This window comes from Callithrix jacchus, chromosome 12 (genome assembly GCF_049354715.1).
Source record: "Callithrix jacchus isolate 240 chromosome 12, calJac240_pri, whole genome shotgun sequence".
In the NCBI taxonomy this organism is placed as follows: Eukaryota; Metazoa; Chordata; class Mammalia; order Primates; family Cebidae; genus Callithrix; species Callithrix jacchus.
In genome coordinates, this window is record NC_133513.1 from 56,389,710 (window position 1) to 56,409,718 (window position 20,009).

The 20,009-nt window shown below is 52.0% G+C and overlaps 2 protein-coding genes across 51 annotated transcripts in view; both read left to right on the top strand.

Moving 5' to 3' along the window:
- CAMK2G (calcium/calmodulin dependent protein kinase II gamma) overlaps positions 1-8,820 on the top strand; it is a 62,420-nt gene extending 53,600 nt beyond the window's left edge. For 27 of the 50 annotated variants that reach the window (XM_035267906.2, XM_035267912.3, XM_035267917.2 and 24 more), the window contains 6 exons: positions 282-330; positions 2,009-2,122; positions 4,091-4,166; positions 4,500-4,594; positions 6,014-6,258; positions 6,830-8,820. In XM_035267906.2, the coding sequence (XP_035123797.1) occupies positions 282-330; positions 2,009-2,122; positions 4,091-4,166; positions 4,500-4,594; positions 6,014-6,246 (567 nt within the window). In that variant the 3' untranslated portion in view covers positions 6,247-6,258; positions 6,830-8,820. Of the gene's footprint in view, positions 1-281; positions 331-2,008; positions 2,123-4,090; positions 4,167-4,499; positions 4,603-6,013; positions 6,259-6,829 lie in introns of all 50 variants that reach the window. The other 23 variants (XM_035267916.3, XM_035267926.2, XM_035267921.3 and 20 more) reach the window with 3 other exon arrangements.
- A 982-nt stretch (positions 8,821-9,802) lies between these two features.
- On the top strand, positions 9,803-19,911 carry NDST2 (N-deacetylase and N-sulfotransferase 2). Its single transcript, XM_054242311.2, has 15 exons — positions 9,803-10,108; positions 10,705-10,808; positions 12,883-14,226; positions 14,415-14,502; positions 14,810-14,964; positions 15,145-15,330; positions 15,575-15,703; positions 15,835-16,017; positions 16,721-16,817; positions 17,832-17,955; positions 18,098-18,272; positions 18,479-18,649; positions 18,757-18,866; positions 19,065-19,167; positions 19,276-19,911. The coding sequence occupies exons 3-15, from the start codon at positions 13,222-13,224 to the stop codon at positions 19,399-19,401; spliced, it is 2,652 nt and encodes an 883-aa protein (XP_054098286.1). The 5' UTR covers positions 9,803-10,108; positions 10,705-10,808; positions 12,883-13,221; the 3' UTR covers positions 19,402-19,911.
- Positions 19,912-20,009: the final 98 nt, after the last annotated feature.

Sequence of the window (20,009 nt, forward strand, 5' to 3'; positions counted from 1 at the left end):
TTATTTTAGATCGAGTGATCTGAATATAAAGGGAAAAGAGAAAGAGAAGGATTGAGGATGATTCCAGTTTTAACCTGAGTAACTGGGTAGATAATGCCATTTACCAAGTTGGGGAAGACTAGAGAGAGGATTCGGGAAGTCGGATAGCCAGGGTGAAAGCAGAACCTTCCATTATTCTTCCTTGTACCTCTGTAGGAGCACAAACTCTGCTTTTGTTCTGCTTTGCTCCTCTGGCTTCCAAGGGATGGAGCATATAGAAACATGTTCTTTTTGGCCTACAGGGCTCCACAGAGAGCTGCAATACCACCACAGAAGATGAGGACCTCAAAGGTAGGTGCTGGCCCTTGGAGGGGGAAGGACTCCAGCAGTGCCCCAGGTACCTGGGTTCCAATGGGGCACCTGCCTTTTCTGCCTTCAGAACTGGGAATGGTGGCTTCTGTACCCCTACAAGAGGGCGTGGTTAAAAGCTACTTTCCAGGAGCCAAGATATGAGGCCCCTGTCTGGTGTTGCTGAGCTGGGCAAGAGGCTTCTCTTCTTTGACCCCAAGTCTAAAATAGCTAAGCTAGAGATTCTCCAGGGGCCAGGGCTAAGAAAACTGTTCCTATTGCTAATAATGAAGTGCCATCCCAGAACAGGGGTATCCCAAGTCCCTGCCAAAGTAGCCCGTAAGTGTCATGAGTCATAAATACAGTGACCAGTCGTTTTAGTTTTCCTGGACCCAGAACTTTTGGTTTTAGGACTGCAATGGGCCAGGAGTGCTGGCTAACACCTGTCCAGAACTTTGGGAGGGCTGGGCTAGAGGATTACTTGAGGCCAGTAGTTTGAGACCAGCCTGGCAACATAGCAAGACCGTGTCTGTATTTTGAAAAAAATTTTTAAGAACAAATAAATAGGCAGGGCACGGTAGCTCACACCTGTAATCCCAGCACTTTGGGAGGCCAAGGCAGGCAGATCACTTGAGGTCAGGAGTTTGAAACCAGCCTGGCCAACATGGTGAAACCCCATCTCTACTAAAAAAAAAATTAGCCAGGTGTGGTGGCGGGGGCCTGTAATCTCAGCTACTAGGGAGGCTGAGACATGAGAATGGCTTGAACCCAGAGGTTGCAATGAGCTGAGATTGCACCAGTGCACTTGATGACAGAATAAGACTGTCTCAAAAAAAAAAAAGAACACACACAAATATATAAATAAATGTAAAACCCAGATAGTCCTGGGAACACTGAGATGAGTTGATCACTCTAGTCCTAAGATCTTGGCCTGAATGATGGTGTTGGAATGAATCTGACATCTGTGAGACTACACTTGGTCATGTCCTCGTGACCCCGTAAGGACCACCAGCCTAAGCTTGGACCTGGCTAGAGTGCTCGGGGCGGGGTGGGGGGGGTGGAAGGGCATGGCAAGCCAGACCCCTGGGAATCTCGGTCCTGCTTTTTGGTTGGACCTCCTGGAATTGCCCTTTGCCTGAATTTAGTAAGTGACCTTGGGCCAGGCCAGCAGAAAAAACAGAGGAACACTATGGTCCAGAGCTGGGAGAGCATGTCCGGGGTGGCAAGGGAACACCAAACCTTTTGGAACCAAAAAAAATCGAAAACAGAAAGCTACAAGGAAGGGAACCATAGTAGCTCCAGGGCCCTGCGAGAGAGGTCAGATCGGTTTGATTCCGGCACTGCTGGGCACTCTGGACCCTGTGGCCTGGCCCCCTGGAACATCTTCCCTGGGAGCAGGGGTCCTTGGACAGGCTGTTGTAAGGCTTGTCTGGAAGCCACAGTCCAGATATGGGCACCTGCCTGGTGCCATCAGCTGGGATGCCTCTCTGGCAGAGGTGGCGGCATGGGATGTGGTCCAGTGTCCACAGCAGCCCGACGCGAGGCGTCCCCTTGCCCCGGCTCTGCAGCGCCACGGGCTCGGGTCCTGTCCGGCTTGCTCGCTCACCTGCCTTGTTCTGTTTGTTTTGGCTGCTCTGCCTTGCCCTGCCCTGCCCTGCCCTGCCCTGCCCTGGCTGGCTAGCTGCCCCGCTCCGCACTGGGAATGGCAGCTCGGTGCCTGAAGGACGGAGCTCCCGGGACAGAACAGCCCCCTCTACAGGCATGCAGCCCCAGCCTTCTCTCTGCTCCTCAGCCAGTAAGTGTGAGGGAGGCATATTATGGCTTCCGTCTCCCTGGCTCGTCCTGAAGCCCCTAAGGGACCCCCACCAGAGCTGTCAGCCCAGCCCAGCTGCCCATGGTAGTAAGCTCTGGGAGCACAGTGTCTGCTAGGGGTGGGGGGACGATTAGAGGTGCTGTTGAGACCGTGCCAGGGCCCCTGAGTCTGGGGCCCAAAGAAGGAAGAGTGGGTGGAAGAACATGGCCTGGGGGTTGGGGGTGTAGAAAGCCCCTGGGATATGCCATGGACTTTGCCTCAGTGAGCCAGGAAGAAGGGCAGAGTCAGAAGTCAGGTCTGTGGGGGTGGGAGTGGGGTGATGGAGGAAATTATGCCAGCAAGGAACTGTGTTGGGGATGTAGTGCTTCCTGAGGCTCAGCATAACATATTAAGAACATGGGGTCAGAGGCAAGACAGATCTGAGTTTAAATCCTAGCTACACTGCCTTCAAGAGTGTGAAGTTTAACTTCTCAGCGCTACAGGTTCCTTATCTGTAATGTGGAAATAAAATGGCACGCACTTCAGAGCCTTGTTACAAAACAGACGAGACAGTAGAAGTCTTGATACAGTGCCTCGCTGGGTCTTCAGTAGCTCATCCTCGCATTTCTAGTTATATCTGTGCTGGAGGATGCCTTTGTCTGCTGCCTTTCCTCCCACCATCTATCCTTGTAGAGTTTCTAAGCACAACCCTCTTCACCTGTGGAGCCCCAGTCAGGTCCTCTAGATGGGTCTAGGGGGTTTGGAGAGGGTGTGTGTGTTGTGGGTGCATACCTGCCTGCTGCTTTTAGGAAGCTGATTGAGCTTCTTGCTTCCCCTAACCTACTGCTTGCTCACCTGGAGCTGAGGCCTAGCAGGGCTGATGGCTGTGGGGCCCCTCCTGGATGCGCCTTTGGCTGCGCTGCCCTGTTCCTGCTATGCTGCTTGGCTGTGCTGGCCCAGCTGGGCCGTGGTGGTGGTGGTGGTCTAACGCTTGCAGTTGTCTTGCAGCCTTTTGCTCCTATAGGAAAGGCTTGTAGCCTGGGCCAGCCCAGGGCTCAGGTTAGGATGAGTCCAAGCTCAATCTGAGCCCTCTCACCCTGGCGGCAGTCCCTGCTGCTAGTGGTATTCCCTGTTAGAGAAGCCCTTGCTGGCAGGACCTGTCCCTTGGCTTGGGATGGGGTGGGGAGGAGGGCTCTGGGGGGCACCATCTCTGCCTGCCTGTCAGTCTGAGCTCTTTCTGATTTTCCTGAGGAACATCCTGGCATGAGAGCTGGTGTGAAATGTACAGCTTTCCCAAGCCTTGAGAGGTAAACGGAGCAGCCTCTCAGGTAGAGGCTTGTCACAAGTTTTTATAATTCTGGGATCATTCCTCCCAGAAAAGCCCTATGGAGTTGATGAGCAGTGGGAAGCATCCATCCTAGGGCTCTGTTGGTCCTTTGGCACCCCAGCCGTAGCTGGATTCTGCTGTCAGGCTGCCTGTCGCCCAGGGCTGGGTCCTGGCCACTCACTCTTAGAATGAGGGCTAAGAGTAGGGGTGGTGATTGAGACCTGACTGAGCCCCTTCAGGTGAAAGAAGTAAATTGGGGGTGGAAGCAGCCTTATTGGGAGATGCTTGTGAGAGAGGCTGCTCATACAGGGGAGGGCCTCACAGCATTCAGGATGTACCAGTCTCCTCACCTGTTAAAGGCAAGCGTGTTTTCCAAACCTGGTTGTTGCTGGAGAGGGAGGCAAAGGCCAAAGATCCGTAATGAATGGCTGGGCTTCAGGAGGAGGTAGTTATTGTCTCTGCAGACTGCAGAGAGGAAGGTAGAAGGGAAGGTGGGCTCACTCTTCCTGCCAAGGGCCCTAGAGACCAAGAAGAGGGATGGCTTTGTTAAAGCGATCACAGGGATTCCCTGGGGACTGGGGAAGGCTCTCTGTCACTTGGGAGGTTCCCCAGTAAGTAAATTGATGGATTTTTCTCCCCCACAGTGCGAAAACAGGAGATCATTAAGATCACAGAACAGCTGATTGAAGCCATCAACAATGGGGACTTTGAGGCCTACACGTAAGTAGACACCAATCTAAGTCATCTCCCAAGGCCTTCCCTGCCTCCAGACAACAGTTAGGACCCTGAGGAAACGGAAGTTAGACTTTGGGCAAAGTATCTGAATTAAGCTTTCCTAAGTTGGGAGCTCTTCCAGGTAGATTCCCTGAGCTCACCCATGGTGTCCTGGCGGTGGGTCCAAAGCACAGGGCTGAGTGACTCAATAGGCAGGCCTGGAAGATCTTCACTGACTTGTCTAGCCTGCTGCTACTGGATAGACACCACTGATGGGTAAGGAAGACAAGTCACTCCATAGAAGCCTGACAGGCTGCCTTTTTTTCTCCCCCACTGCAGGAAGATTTGTGATCCAGGCCTCACTTCCTTTGAGCCTGAGGCCCTTGGTAACCTCGTGGAGGGGATGGATTTCCATAAGTTTTACTTTGAGAATCGTGAGTGGGTTCGTGCTGCTGATATACTCCTGCCTGCCCCTTCACCCCTTTGCTTCTGTCTCCTGCTCACCTTCTCATCCCAGTTGCCCACTTTTCCTTTTTTGACCTTCAAGCTGCACCTCTACTCTATATGCTTGCCTCCTTGTGCCCGGATAGTCATAAACAGGCACCTTTGAGGGCCCTGCTCCTGATCCCCAAGTGCCCATTCATTCTGCAGCTGCTTTGTCGCAATGCCAGTCACCACCATCAAGTTCACTTATTTCTTTAAGCCTCACCTCTTTCCAAGAAGGATTGGAAACCCTTTGAGATTAGGTTGAAATGATCTCAGCATGTAAGAACTAAGCTCTGTGTCTACAGGTTTCACAGTAGAGGAAATTAAAATCAGGATAAGAATGTGCAAACCAGGGCACTGTTGGTGATTTGTGAGATCGGAAGTTGTGGCTAGAATCTTCCTGACTATGGAGGAAGGCAGGCATCCTGTATGGGGGGCGGGTGTACATTCTGGACAGTTCATGGAAGATAAGGGGATAAGAAGCTGAATCATCATGCCCTCCCATCTTCCTCTCTATGAGACCCTCCCCCTCCTTATTTTTATCTCTTCCCACTTTATGGGGGGCCTTCCTTATCCTGCCCTGAGTTGTAGTTAGTCACTAACTTCTCTGCTGACTCCCACCCAACACATCTTAGCTGCCTATGTAAGCTCTCAGCTATCTAAGTAATTCTATTCGCCAGAAGCAATTCCAGAGTTTATATTAGTTCTAGGAAGGTGGCATGTAGCCCCTGTCTGACATTTGAATTGAACTAAAATGTGAATCTCAATAAAAGCAACAGTTTTCACAGCATATGCTAATAATGGCAATCCACCTTCTTTTGCCTTTTCCCCAGAGAACCTGGGAACATCCTGAGCTTGGTGCTTTGGTGATTCTATTTCAGCTTTGGTGCCTTTAAAAAAAAATTACAAATCAATTTTGAATGGTTTAAGTTCATGATTTTGCTCTGCAGCCCTAGCTGGGGGCAAGCCGAGCCTTATGAAATCTAAACTCAGCCTAACAGAATAGAAAATCTATAGGCTTTAGTTAGAGTCACATGGTCCTGAGTTCAGGTGTGTGATTTGAGCAAATTATTCCTTGAACCTGTTTTCTTATCTTATAATAAAATATTATTCACCAAGAAATACAGCTTGGGCATGTAAAACCCCCGGCACAATGCCTTATTAAAAGAGCAGCTGCTACTACCATTGTTACCCATTTTCTGTTCCTTTTGGATAAGGGAGACTAATGTAATGTGGTATCTTGGCCTCTGGAGGGTGTTGGGGGGACTTGGTGCTGGGGAGATGGTAAGACTTGGAAGTACAGGCTGGGAGTAAAATGCAGGTGCCCAGGCCTGATGTCCTCTTACCTACCCCACCCTGCCCTGCAGTCCTGTCCAAGAACAGCAAGCCCATCCATACCACCATCCTAAACCCACATGTCCACGTGATTGGGGAGGACGCAGCATGCATCGCCTACATCCGCCTCACCCAGTACATCGACGGGCAGGGTCGGCCTCGTACCAGCCAGTCGGAAGAGACCCGGGTCTGGCACCGTCGGGATGGCAAGTGGCTCAATGTCCACTATCACTGCTCAGGGGCCCCTGCCGCACCGCTGCAGTGAGCTCAGCCACAGGTGCACCTGGTTGATGGGGGAGAGGGGCTGGGAGGGCCTGGGACAGACAGGTGGGGTCAGAGGAAGAAGAGAAGGCTGGGAGGTCGCCTGGGAGAGGAGCCTTACAAAATCTAAACTCAGCTAACAGAATAGAAAATCTATAGGCTTTAGAGTCACATGGTCCTGAGTTCAGGTGTGTGATCCCAGAGGACTGGCAAAGCCTGGGCAGAATGGTTTCAATAAGTTACGCTTGGAAATCAGACAGACTGGGGTCTGGCTCCATGACTCCAAATTGGGTGACCTCAGACAAGTTACTTCCCCTCCCTAAACTGAGTTTCCTTAGCTATCAAAAAAAGGCAGAGAGTGGTGCCTACCTCATTTAATCATTGTGAGGATTAAGTAAGATACTGTAAGTAAAACAGTTAAGTGCTCAGCAAATGGGAGGCAGTTTTGTATTTAAACATTAGCTTCACCCACTTTCCCCACCTTCTCAGGCAGACTTGGCAACGTGTATAGCGTGCTGAAGTCACTGGAACTCATCCGTGTGCTCATTGTCCTCTGTTCTGTTACCACGTTCTGTCCTGTTTGACAGGGGCATTAGGAGATTCCAGCCAGAGGTCGAACCTTCGCAGCCAGTGGCTCTGGAGGGCCTGAGTGACAGCGGCAGTCCTGTTTGTTTGAGGTTTAAAACAATTCAATTACAAAAGCGGCAGCAGCCAATGCACGCCCCTGCATGCAGCCCTCCCGCCCGCCCTTCGTGTCTGTCTCTGCTGTACCGAGGTGTTTTTTACATTTAAGAAAAAAAAAAAAAGATTGTTTAAAAAAAAAGGAATCCATACCATGATGCATTTTAAAACCACCGACAGCCCTTGGGTTGGCAAGAAGGCAGGAGTTTGCATGAGGTCCATCCTGGCATGAGCAGCAGGCTCACCCACCAGCCTTGAAGAGGTGAGCTTGGCCTTTGGTCCCCATGGACTCAAGGGGACCAGGCAAGAACTCTGACAGAGCTTTGGGAGCCGTGATGTGATTGCAGCTCCTGAGGTGGCCTGCTTACCCCAGGTCTAGGAATGGACTTCTTTGGAACTTGCATAGGTGCCTAGAATGAGGCTGATGAGAACATCGTGACCATCAGACCTACTTGGGAGAGAACGCAGAGCTCCCAGCCTGCTGTGGAGGCAGCTGAGAAGTGGTGGCCTCAGGACTAAGGGCCCGGACGTTGCTGTACTGTCTCATTTAGTGTAGAAGGGAAGAGAATTGGTGCTGCAGAAGTGTGCCCGTCATGAAGCCGATGAGAAACCTCGTGTTAGTCTGACATGCACTCACTCACTCATCCATTTCTATAGGATGCACAATGCATGTGGGCCCTGATATTGAGGCCTTATGCCTGCAGCTAGGAGGGGGTGGGGTTGCTGCTGCTTTGCTTCATGTTTTCTTCTAACTCAGCAAGGAGAGAGCCGGGCCCTGGTCAGGGCTCCCCGTGCCGCCTTTGGCGGTTCTGTTTCTGTGCTGATCTGGACCATCTTTGTCTTGCCTTTTCGTGGTGGTGGTCCCATGCTGACCCTCATTTGGGCCTGGGCACTCTGCCAAGTGCCACTGTGGAATGGGAGGAATGAGGCAGAGGGAGAAGAGGTGATGGTCGTTTCTATGCATTCAGGCTGCCCTTGGGGCTGCCTCCCTTCTTATTCTTCCTTACTGCACGTCCATCTCTTTTCCTGTCTTTGAGATTGACCTGACTGCTCTGGCAAGAAGAAGAGGCGTCCTTACAGAGGCCTCTTTATTGACCAACTGAAGTATAGACTTACTGCTGGACAATCTGCATGGGCATCACCTCCCCGCATGTAACCCAAAAGAGGTGTCCAGAGCCAAGGCTTCTACCTTCATTGTCCCTCTGTGCTCAAGGAGTTCCATTCCAGGAGGAAGAGATCTATACCCTAAGCTGATAGCAGAGAAGATAATGGAGGAGCAATTGGTTATGGCCTTGGTTTCCCTCAAAACAACACTGCAGATTTATCTGCACAAACATCTGCACTTTTGGGGTAAAGGTGGGTAGATTCCAGCTCTCTGGACTACTTTCAGGAGGCACAAGAGTTGGGAGAAGAGGCAAAGCTACAGGTTTACTTGGGAGACAGCTGAGAAGAGAGCAGACTCACAGGTGCTGGTGCTTGGATTTAGCCAGGTTCCTCCGAGCACCTCATGCATGTCCCAGCCCCTGGGCCCTAGCCCTTTCCTGCCCTGCAGTCTGCAGTGCCAGCACGAAGATCCCTTCACCACAGGGTTTCGTTTTGCTGGTTTGAACACATATGGTCTTAGAATTTATTGAGACCCATAGCTTCATATGGCTGCTCCAGCCCTACTTCTTAGCATTCTTACTCCTCTTCTGGGGCTAATGTCAGCATCTATAGACAATAGACTATGAAAAAAAATCACCTTTTAAGAAATGGAAGGCATTTGATGCAGAATTTTTGCATGATATAGAAATAATTTAAAAATAGTATTTGTTCTGAATGTTGGTAGACCCTTCATAGCTTTGTTACAATGAAACCTTGAACTGAAGATATTTAATAAAATAACAGTTAAACAGTCCATTGTGTTACTGCTGTTGGAGGCTTACAGCCAGAGGCGTAGATTTTAGCAGCCTGGGCCCAGTGCCGGTGGCTCACACCTGTAATCCCAGCACTTTGGTAGGCCAAGGCGGGATCATGAGACCAAGAGATCTAGACCATCCCGGCCCACATGGTGAAACCCCATCTCTACTACAAATACAAAAATTAGGCGTGGTGGCGTGTGCCTGTAATGCCAGCTACTCGGGAGGCTGAGGCAGGAGAATCACTTGAACCCGGGAGGGGGGGGGGTTGCAGTGAGCCGAGATTGCCCCACTGCACTCCAGCCTGGCGACAAAGCAAGACTCCATCTCAAAAAAAAAATTTAGCAGCCTGGGTTACCAGGTCGGAGAGAGGTACCTCCTGCTGCTCTTTTGGGTCCTTTTGAGAATAAAACTTCCTCATGCCTGTAATCCCAGCACCTGGGAGGCCGAGGCGGGCGAATCACGAGGTCAGGAGTTGGAGACCAGTCTGGCCAACATAGTGAAACCCCATCCTTATTAAAAATACAAAAAATTAACTGGGCGTAGTGGCGGACGCCTGTAATCCCAGCTACTCAGGAGGCTGAGGCAGGAGAATGGCTTGAACCCGGAAGGCGGAGGTTGCAGTGAACCGAGATAGCGCCACTGCACTCCAGCCCCGGCGACAAAGTGAGACTCCCACTCAAATAAAAAACTTCCTCATAAACTCCTCAGCCTCCAACCAGCGCTCGGTGCTGCGGAGGCGCGGCGGGGAGGGAGAGTGGTGCCCTGGGGGCCGGCTAAGGGCATCGTCCCGCCCCTTGCCCCACCCCTGGCTGGATTGCTCCGTTCCCTCCCCTCCCCGAGTGGGCCGGCCCGGCTCCCCCTCCGCGGGGCTGAGTGGATGAGCCCGGGCCTGAGCCCGCCCCTGTTCCGGAGCAGCTTTGCCTGACGCTCGGCGGGCGGTGCCATCGTGCAGGGAGGCGGGGGTGCGCTTCCGCGGGCGGGGCGCGGAGCCCGCCGTCTCGGAGGCTGCAGCTCGGCCAGGCACTGTGGAGGGCCTCTTGGTGTCTCGGCACCGAGGTCGCGCAGCTGCCCGGGCTGGAGCCGGTGGACCCGAGCGGGTGCCACGAGCGGCGGCGTGCCGCCTCCCCCGGTGGGAGCGGTGGTTGGGCCAGGCTGCGGCAGAGCGTTCTCTCAGAGATGGCGGAGCAGCCGCGACGCGGCCCGTGGCCCCGAGAGCAGGGAAGCCGGGCAGCCCCGGGACGCGGCGGAGCCCGGGGACAGCGGGGACGCCGCCCAGTCCTCCGGGTGAGCCGCCTTTGAGGAAACCCCCCAACCCGCCCACCGTCGCGCTCAGTCTCCCCCCCGACACACAGACTCCCACAGACCCCCTCGAGTGTTGCCACCATCACTACCCGCAGGGTCGTCCCGGGCGGCCCAGCTCGCGCCGCGCCCCAGGTTCCTTCCGCCGGCCTCTCTCAGAGCCGCCTCTCTCCCCTTAGGACCGAGCGGGCTCCCTCCTCCCCGCAGGGTTCTCCCAGCCCAGACCCTGTCTCGATGTCACTCTGGAGTCGCCTCCGCGCGCCCGTGGCTCCTTCCCCTTTGGTGCCCCACATCCGGGGCGCTCTTCGCATCCACCTGTGCCCGCGTCTCCCCTCGACGGAGCCCCTCCACCCGCCAGCCCCTAGCCCCCTCGGCGCCCCCACCCGCAGCCTCCGCGCCGCTACTCTGGCGGTTCCGGCCTCCCCCAGCCCAGGCCCGGCCCCCGTTTGGCTTCGCCCTCCTCTGAGACCTCCCGCCCGGCACACACCCACCTCGCCCAGCCCTGCTGGCCCTCAGTGTTCACTGGTCCCGGCCTGCGGTGCCCACGGCGCCCCTTCCCTAAACCTTGCTGCTGCTTCCAGGTATGAAGCTAAAATGCAGCGGCCAAGAACGCGGCTCTGGAGCTTGACAGGCCTGGCGGCGAATCCCAGCCCTCCCACCGACTGAGCTGTGTGATCCTGGGCAAGTTTCTAAGCTTCTCTGGGCTTCAAGTTACTCTTATGTGAAATAGGGATAATGGAGCATGTACCTCTTCCCTACCTCTTAGGGCTGGTGTGAGGATTAAATATATGTAAAGCTCTTAGAAGAATGGCTGGCAAGTTGTAAATTCTCAAATTTGGGGTGATATAACCTGAGTACCGACTTCCCATCAGTGACCACCTCGCTACGATGTTTTCTTTAACGTTACATCAAATTCTTAGCATGCACCCTTTCCCGTCACTATTTTGATCCTCTCCCCCAGCTCTCTTCTCATGTCGTTAATTTTACCTAGGCCAAAGCCGAACTGTTTTTATTTTTTTTGCTACAGTCTCACTCTATCACCCAGGCTGGAGTGCAGTGGTGCGATCTCAGCTCACTGCAACGTCCGCCTCCTGGGTTCAGGTGATTCTCCAGCTTCAGCCTCCCGAGTAGCTGGGACGACAGGCACCTACCACCATGCCCAGCTAATTTTTGTATTTGCAGTAGAGATGGGGTTTCATCATGTTGGCCAGGCTGGTCTCAAACTCGTGACCTCAGGTGATCGGCCTGCCTTGGCCTTCCACGGCACTAGGATTACAGGTGTGAGGCACCATGCCTGGCCTGATCTGTTTTTAAATCATCTCTGTCAATTCTGAAAGACCCCAGCTCTGCCCTATCACTCCTGAGATGTGTGTATATGGGGGTGGGTAGTAGAGACAGATTGCCAGCCTTGTGAGGAGGCTGAGGTGAGGATAGTGACAATAAAACTTATAGAAGCAGTCGATTTAAGAAAAAGGACATAAGAAGCTGAGGCGAGAGGATTGCATGAGCCCAGGAGTTCAACAGCCTGGGCAACATAACAAGGCCCTATCTCTAAAAAAAATTAAAAATTAGTAGGGCTTTGGTGGTGCACAGCTGTAGTCTCTCCTACCTGAGAGGCTGAGGTGGGAGGATCACTTGAGCCCAGGAGTTCAAGGCTGCAGTAGGCTATGATCACACCACCTATTCTGAGTGACAGAGCAAGACTCCATCTCAAAAATTATAAATAAAAGGTCCCCAAAATTAGGCTTCCTTAAAACTGTGTTTTCTGATCACACTGTCCTGACTCTTTTTTTCTGTCATTGGCTGGATATGACTTAAGTTCCTATTGCTCTGTCATCCAGTCCTTACTCAAGTTGTCCTATTTGTGTAACTGGCTTTAATACCTCATGTCTCTCCAGGCTAGTTCAGGGATTCTTCTGAGCTGTTCAAGAATAGGGTTGTAGAACCACTTTGGCTAAGTTAGGAAGGAGAACTAGAGTAGACTCAGCTGTCTGGCTTTTCTCAGCGCCCAATGTGTGGCCTGCTCTGGAGTTACATTTTTATCTCCTCTCCTGACTGGCATAGTTGAGGTGAAGGTCAGGGGCGGGTAATGTTTCACAGGCAATGGGTAAGGGAGTCCCTAAGTTCCGGGTTTGGAAACTGGTAGAATAATTAGCTATCATGAGGATCACTCTTTCCTTTTGAACTCCCCCACCATAGTGTCCGCCTGACAGCAAGTTCGTTAATGCTGTTGGCGATGATGTTGGGTTTGATCAATGAGGAAGATTAACAGACTCATGAGTTCCTTCTTATCTGATATTTCATTTGAGCATGGGACTTCTGGGGCTTTCTGAAAAAAGCCCCCAAAAGGGGCTTCCTCACGGAAAGATCAGAGCTGTTGCTCACTGGCCAACTGCTCAGTCACGGGATAGGAACTCCTTTCAGAGCAGGCCTGTTTTTAGCCTGCTAGGATGTTTAGCTTCTTGTTGATGGGAAATTTGTTCCCTTCTAGCATTTGCATATACTGCTCCATCTCTGAGCTTTGCTTAGAGAGGAGAATTTGGACTTTCATTTGGGTATCTAAGAAAGGGAAAGGGAACAAGCTGTGAAGCTAAAGTGTAGGACTCAGCTGGTGTTCTCCTACAGGAGCTTTTTTTTTTTTTTTCTTGAGAACAGATTAGCCAGTAAGCAGGAGGTAAGAGAGATGGGATGGGGAGGAGAATGGATTAATGACAGTTTCAGAAGGAGGAGTAACCCACTGATTTCTCTCTTACAGGTAGACGGGCCAGAGGTTGAACTTTACTGACCTTTGATGTGAGGCACTCAGCCAGGGCCAAGGGGAGAGCCTGGCAAGATTTGCAGCCTGAAGCCATGGGCCAGGGGGCCATGGTGACCTGAGACTAGTGGTCTCTGTATAGTGGCCCCCTGCTTCCCCTTCTACCTCCTTTACCCTATACTAAGGTGACTTGTTGCCACCTCTTAAGGAAACGGCCCCTGAGGGAATCCCTTTCCCCTATTTTCTTATCCTTCTATCCTTCCAAGACAGTCTTAGCCTATAGAACTCCTACCTCCCATCCCCTAAGGGGGTCCCCATTCCCCCCTCTTTTCCTCCCCTCGCCATGCTCCAGTTGTGGAAGGTAGTACGCCCAGCTCGGCAGCTGGAACTGCACCGCCTCATACTGCTGCTGATCGCTTTCAGCCTTGGCTCCATGGGCTTCCTGGCTTATTATGTGTCCACCAGCCCTAAGGCCAAGGAACCCTTGCCCCTGCCTTTGGGAGACTGCAGCAGCAGTGGGGCAGCTGGTCCTGGCCCTGCACGGCCTCCAGTTCCACCTCGGCCCCCCAGGCCTCCAGAGACAGCTCGAACTGAACCCGTGGTCCTTGTGTTTGTGGAAAGTGCATACTCACAGCTGGGGCAGGAAATTGTGGCCATCCTGGAGTCTAGTCGTTTTCGGTATAGCACTGAGCTGGCACCTGGCCGAGGGGACATGCCCACATTGACTGATAATACCCATGGCCGCTATGTCTTGGTCATTTATGAGAACCTGCTCAAGTATGTCAACCTGGATGCCTGGAGTCGGGAACTGTTAGACCGGTACTGTGTGGAGTATGGCGTGGGCATCATTGGCTTTTTCCGAGCCCACGAACACAGCCTACTGAGTGCCCAGCTCAAGGGCTTTCCCCTTTTTTTACACTCAAACTTGGGGCTCCGGGACTACCAAGTGAATCCTTCTGCCCCCCTACTGCATCTCACACGCCCCAGCCGCCTAGAACCAGGCCCACTGCCTGGTGATGACTGGACCATCTTCCAATCCAATCATAGTACATATGAACCAGTGCTGCTTGCCAGCCTTCGGCCAGCTGAGCCCCTGGTGGCAGGACCAGTTACTCGTCGGGCCCGGCTTCCCACTGTGGTACAGGACCTGGGGCTTCATGATGGCATCCAGCGGGTGCTCTTTGGCCATGGCCTTTCCTTCTGGCTCCACAAACTTATCTTCGTTGATGCTGTTGCATACCTCACTGGCAAGCGCCTCTGCCTGGACCTTGACCGCTACATCTTGGTAGACATTGATGATATCTTTGTGGGCAAGGAAGGGACCCGCATGAAGGTGGCTGATGTTGAGGTCAGTCTTGTCACTTAAATTTCTTCTTAGAAGCTGTTCACACTCTGGCCTGTCAGACTCCCTTCCTTGATTCTGAGCTTATCATAGATATACTCTCTGCCTTTCCAAGCAGGAAGAATGCTACTTCTTGCGTTATTACCTGTTCAGTCTGCTCTCCTGATTTCTCATGTCCCTGCTATTCTTCCCAGGCTCTGTTGACCACCCAGAACAAACTCAGGACCTTAGTCCCCAACTTCACCTTCAACTTGGGCTTCTCGGGCAAGTTCTATCATACTGGTGAGCTTATTCTCCTACTCCTTCAGCATATCATAGTTAGATCTGTCCCTTCACTGTCTACCTCCATGGACAGACAAGTTGGAGAAAAGGGTCAAGGTTTGGGGTCAGACTACTGTGAGGAGCCAGTGGGCATGAATTTAGGTTCACATGGGTGGCTGGAGGGCAAATTGGCAATGGGGCAAATAGAAAATCTTAGGCAAGGATCAGTAGGGTTGTCCCAGGGATGGAAGTTGGTCAGTGTTATTACAAAACAAAGGCGGGAACAGGGGCTGACTGGCTGTGGTCAGTGGTCAGCGTGTGGTCATAGGGACAGAAGAGGAGGATGCAGGGGACGACATGCTGCTGAAGCACCGCAGAGAGTTCTGGTGGTTCCCCCACATGTGGAGCCACATGCAGCCACACCTGTTCCACAATCGCTCCGTGCTGGCTGACCAGATGAGGCTCAACAAACAGTTTGCTCTGGTGAGACCCTTGGATCTCTTCCCCATACTTTCTCCCAGCCATGCTTCCTTTTCAGCCTTCCCCTAATAGGCTACCCTTTTCCTACCCTTTGCGTTTTTCTTTCTGTGGAGGCTTCCCCACCCTCTTTACCCGCCACTCCCCAAACCTCACCAGGTCGGTGAGAGTCTATGCCATTCCCAGGAGCATGGGATTCCGACGGATCTGGGGTATGCTGTGGCCCCCCACCACTCGGGCGTGTACCCCATCCACACGCAACTCTATGAGGCCTGGAAATCTGTGTGGGGCATCCAGGTGACCAGCACTGAGGAGTATCCCCATCTCCGCCCTGCCCGCTACCGCCGTGGCTTCATTCACAATGGCATTATGGTGAGGACTCTCAATACAATCTTGAATCAAACTCTCACATTTAAACAGCTTTCAACATGCATTGACCTGTGTTCTGTCAATTGCCAGTCCAAGTATGGGGATACATAAGAAGAGGTAGAAAGATGATAAAATTAGGAAGAGCTTTATTGCTATAACTTCAGACTGAGTCCTTTCTAAATCCCAGTGTCCTTCATCTACTTCTCATTCTATCTTTCAAATCTCATGTTTCTTCTTTTCCTTCCAGGTGCTGCCCCGGCAGACATGTGGCCTCTTCACTCACACCATCTTCTATAATGAGTATCCTGGAGGCTCTCGTGAACTAGACCGAAGCATCCGGGGTGGAGAGCTCTTTCTGACAGTGCTGCTTAATCCGGTAAGGTGCCAAGAGGAAGGGCTAGAAGACTGTAGAGCCAAGGTGTTTGCAGGCTGGGACCTTTACTCACCAAGGCTATTTCAGAGGTGGGATAGGCTCTCCAAATCTGACATGCAGGCACCCCCTTGCAGATCAGCATCTTTATGACCCATTTGTCCAATTACGGAAATGACCGGCTGGGCCTGTACACCTTTGAGAGCTTGGTGCGCTTTCTCCAGTGTTGGACACGGCTGCGCCTACAGACCCTTCCTCCTGTCCCACTTGCACAGAAGTACTTTGAACTTTTCCCTCAGGAGCGAAGTCCCCTTTGGCAGGTAAAGGTGGAGCTCAGGCTGACGAGAGACATGATAGGGGTGGGGTTTTCTTGTTTGTTTTTTTCGAGACGGATCACTGTGTCACCCAGGCTGGAGTGCACTGGCACAATCTCCACTCACTACAACCTCCACCTCCCGGGTTCAAGCGATTCTCCTGCTGCAGCTTTCCCAGTAGCTAGGATTATAGGCGCCCAACACCACGCCTGGCTAATTTCTTGTTATTTTTAGTAGAGACGGGGTTTCGCCATGTTGGCCAGACTGGTCTCATTCCTGACGGCAGGTGATCTGCCCACCTCAGCTTCCCAAAGTGCTGGGATTACAGGCATGAGCCATCACACCCAGTTGGGATAGGGGTTTAAGACAAGACTAGGCCAGCCAGGCGCAGTGCCTCACACCTGTCATTCCAGCATTTTGGGAGGCCAAGGCAGGCAAATCACGAGGTCAGGAGATCGAGACCCTCCTGGCTAACATGGCGAAACTCCATCTCTACTAAAAATACAAAAAAAATCAGCCGGGCGTGGTGGCATGTACCTGTAGTCCCAGCTACTTGGGAGGCTGAGGCAGGAGAATCACTTGAACCCAGGTTGCGGTGAGCCGAGATCACACCACTGCACTCCGGCTTGGGCAACAGAGTGACACTCCATCTCATTAAAAAAAAAAAAAAAAAGACTAGACCTTAACTGATTCTTGGCCCCACCTTCAGAATCCCTGTGATGACAAGAGGCACAAAGATATCTGGTCCAAGGAGAAAACCTGTGATCGGCTCCCAAAGTTCCTCATTGTGGGACCCCAGAAAACAGGTGAGATATCCTTAGCTAACTTCTCTTGCCTTGCCTTAAACCCAAAGAATCCTTTTGTCAAGGAACTCTCTTCTCTCTTCAGGTAATCACAGGGATGAAAAAAGTATTTTTATTTGATTTTTTTTTTTTTTGAGACGGGAGTTTCACTGTTGTTTCCCAGACTGGAGTGCAATGGCGCAATCTCGGCTCACTGCAACCTCCGCCTTCTGGGTTCAAGCAATTCTCCTGCCTCAGCCTCCCAAGTAGCTGGGACTGCAGGCGCGCACCACCATGCCAAGCTAATTTTTGTATTTTTAGTAGAGACGGGATTTCACCTCATTGACCAGGATGGTCTCGATCTCTTGACCTCATGATCCACCCGCCTCGGCCTCCCAAAGTGCTGGGATTATAGGCATGAGCCACTGTGCCTGGCCTTTTTTTTTTTGAGACAGAGTCTTGCTTCTTTGCCCAGGCTGGAGTACAACAGCACCATCTCAGCTCACTGGAACCTCCACCTCCAGGGTTCAAGCAATTCTTCTGCCTCAGCCTCCCCATAGCTGGGATTTCAGGCACGTGCCACTACGCCTGGCTAATTTTTGTATTTTTAGTAGAGACGGGGTTTCAACATGTTGGCCAGGCTGGTCTTGAACTCCTGACCTCAAGTGAGCCGCCTGCATCGGCCTCCCAAAGTGCTGGGATTACAGGTATAAGCCACCATGCCCTAATTTGAACTTTTGAGAGAGAGAGAAAGAAAGGAACTCCCTTTATACCCACTCCTCATTGATCCAATCTCTTGAGGTGGTGATTCTTAACCCTGGTTGTGTATCAGAATCATCTGTGGAGTTTTTACAAGATCCACAAGTCATTGTAGTGCAGTCAAAGCTGAGAATTACTTTCAGCCCTTCCCTGGGCCTCCTATCATTGTAGTTTGGCCAAAGGGGATTTTCCTACCCCGAGTGGTTATTTTTTCACTTCCTTCAAGCTCATGCTGTTGAGCTGGCTTCCTTCCCATAGTGGCCTTTCTCTCCCATTTAGGGACTACGGCTATACACTTCTTCCTGAGCCTGCACCCAGCTGTAACTAGCAGCTTCCCTAGCCCCAGTACATTTGAGGAGATTCAGTTCTTCAACGGCCCTAATTACCACAAGGGTATTGACTGGTGAGACTGGGCCCCATTTGAATGTTTCTCAGAGGAATGTTCCCTTCCCCCAAAATACTCCATTCCAGCTTCCCTCAGCAGACTTCTGGTTATTTCACGCTGCATATTTTTCTGCTTCTCTCTCTTCTGTGCTACTTCCTAGGTACATGGATTTCTTCCCTGTCCCTTCCAATGCCAGCACTGATTTCCTATTTGAAAAAAGTGCCACCTATTTTGACTCAGAGGTTGTGCCACGGCGGGGGGCTGCCCTCCTGCCACGAGCCAAGATCATCACTGTGCTCACCAACCCTGCTGACAGGGCCTACTCCTGGTACCAGGTCTGCCTGAAGCTAGGGACACAATGGGGTAAAGGTTGAGGGGTGGTGCAGTGACTGCTAGAGAGGGAGAAAGGAGTGAGGGTAGAGAAATTTAGTGCCTTGGGGACAGGTGCCTATGCTGTGCTGTCTGTCACCAGACCATGCATAAGGGCAGAATAATACTATCAAATCACCAGTGCTTCACCTTCCTTCTCTTTGTCCTTCAGCATCAGCGAGCCCATGGAGACCCAGTTGCTCTGAACTATACCTTCTATCAGGTGATTTCAGCCTCCTCCCAGACCCCTCTGGCACTGCGCTCCCTGCAGAACCGCTGTCTTGTCCCTGGCTACTATTCTACCCATCTACAACGCTGGCTGACTTACTACCCCTCTGGACAGGTATAATCCCTCCAAGAGCCCTCAATGGCGTTCCCCTTCCCTTCTTCTTCCCTTCAGCCCAGAGGCTTCTTAGGAATATAGAGGGAACCACATCCCTGTCCCTTTAGTTGCTGATTGTGGATGGGCAAGAGCTGCGTACCAACCCAGCAGCCTCAATGGAGAGCATCCAGAAGTTCCTGGGTATCACACCCTTTCTGAACTACACACGGACCCTCAGGTGGGAGAGCGTGACCCAGGGGAGGAGTACTCTGTGGGAAATGGGGAAGCAGGTTGACCATGTTTATTAGAGACATGGATTTACTCATCTGTTTCACAAGGAGAGACGTATCCCTGTGGGCAGGGAGGGGTGTTGTGCATTTATGGAACTTGAGTTTCTCTTTTCCCTGCCACCTCATGGCCTCTTCCTGTTGAGCAGGTTTGATGATGATAAGGGATTTTGGTGCCAGGGACTTGAAGGTGGTAAGACTCGCTGTCTAGGCCGGAGCAAAGGCCGGAAGTACCCAGATATGGACGCTGAGGTAAGTAAAGCCAGGGGCAGGGGATCCCACTCCACTTCCAGGATCTGATTCTGTGTCCAACTAGTGTTCCACTCCTTACCGTTTCTGCCTTCATTTTTCTCCTGTCAGTCCCGTCTTTTCCTTACGGATTTTTTCCGGAACCATAATTTGGAGCTGTCGAAGCTGCTGAGCCGGCTTGGACAGCCAGTGCCCTCGTGGCTTCGGGAAGAACTGCAGCATTCCAGTCTGGGCTGATGTCTCAGCCTCCTGTACCAGCAAAATACCCTCTGCTTCCCTATGGGGCAAGCCCAGACTAGGGCCCACAAGGGGATTAGAGTGGCCTGGCCCCTCCCTGTCTACCTCAGTAGCCCCTAGGCCTGAGATGGCTGAGAAGGGAAGGGTATCCTTTTCCCATAGTTCTTGGGCCTAATAAAGGGGCTTCCTTTGGTACCCCACATCATGGTACTAGGTACCTTGACCTATCATCTTGGGAGGTGGGTAGGAGTAAAAAGGTCCAGGCAGGGTGTGGAGGAAGGTATTAGTCCAATGAGATTTCCCTCTTCATCCACAGCAGTGTATACCTGTTTATGGGAGGGACCCTTTATTATGGCCCCTTTAGTCAGGCAGTGGGATCTACCTGTGGCCCGGCCTCCCTAATGTCATTCACATTGAATGGGGATGAGGTCGGAGAGTGGCTCATAGAGCTAAGCAAGTCCTAGCTGTGGGCTAGAAATGTCCTTAATAAACATCCTTATTTTTCTGTTTTGTCTGCCTCACTGGAGTGAGAAAAACCTAGACTAAAGCAAGTGTCAGACGTTTTCTTCCCCCCAGTTCATCTGCACATGGAGGGAAAGAAGGGAAAG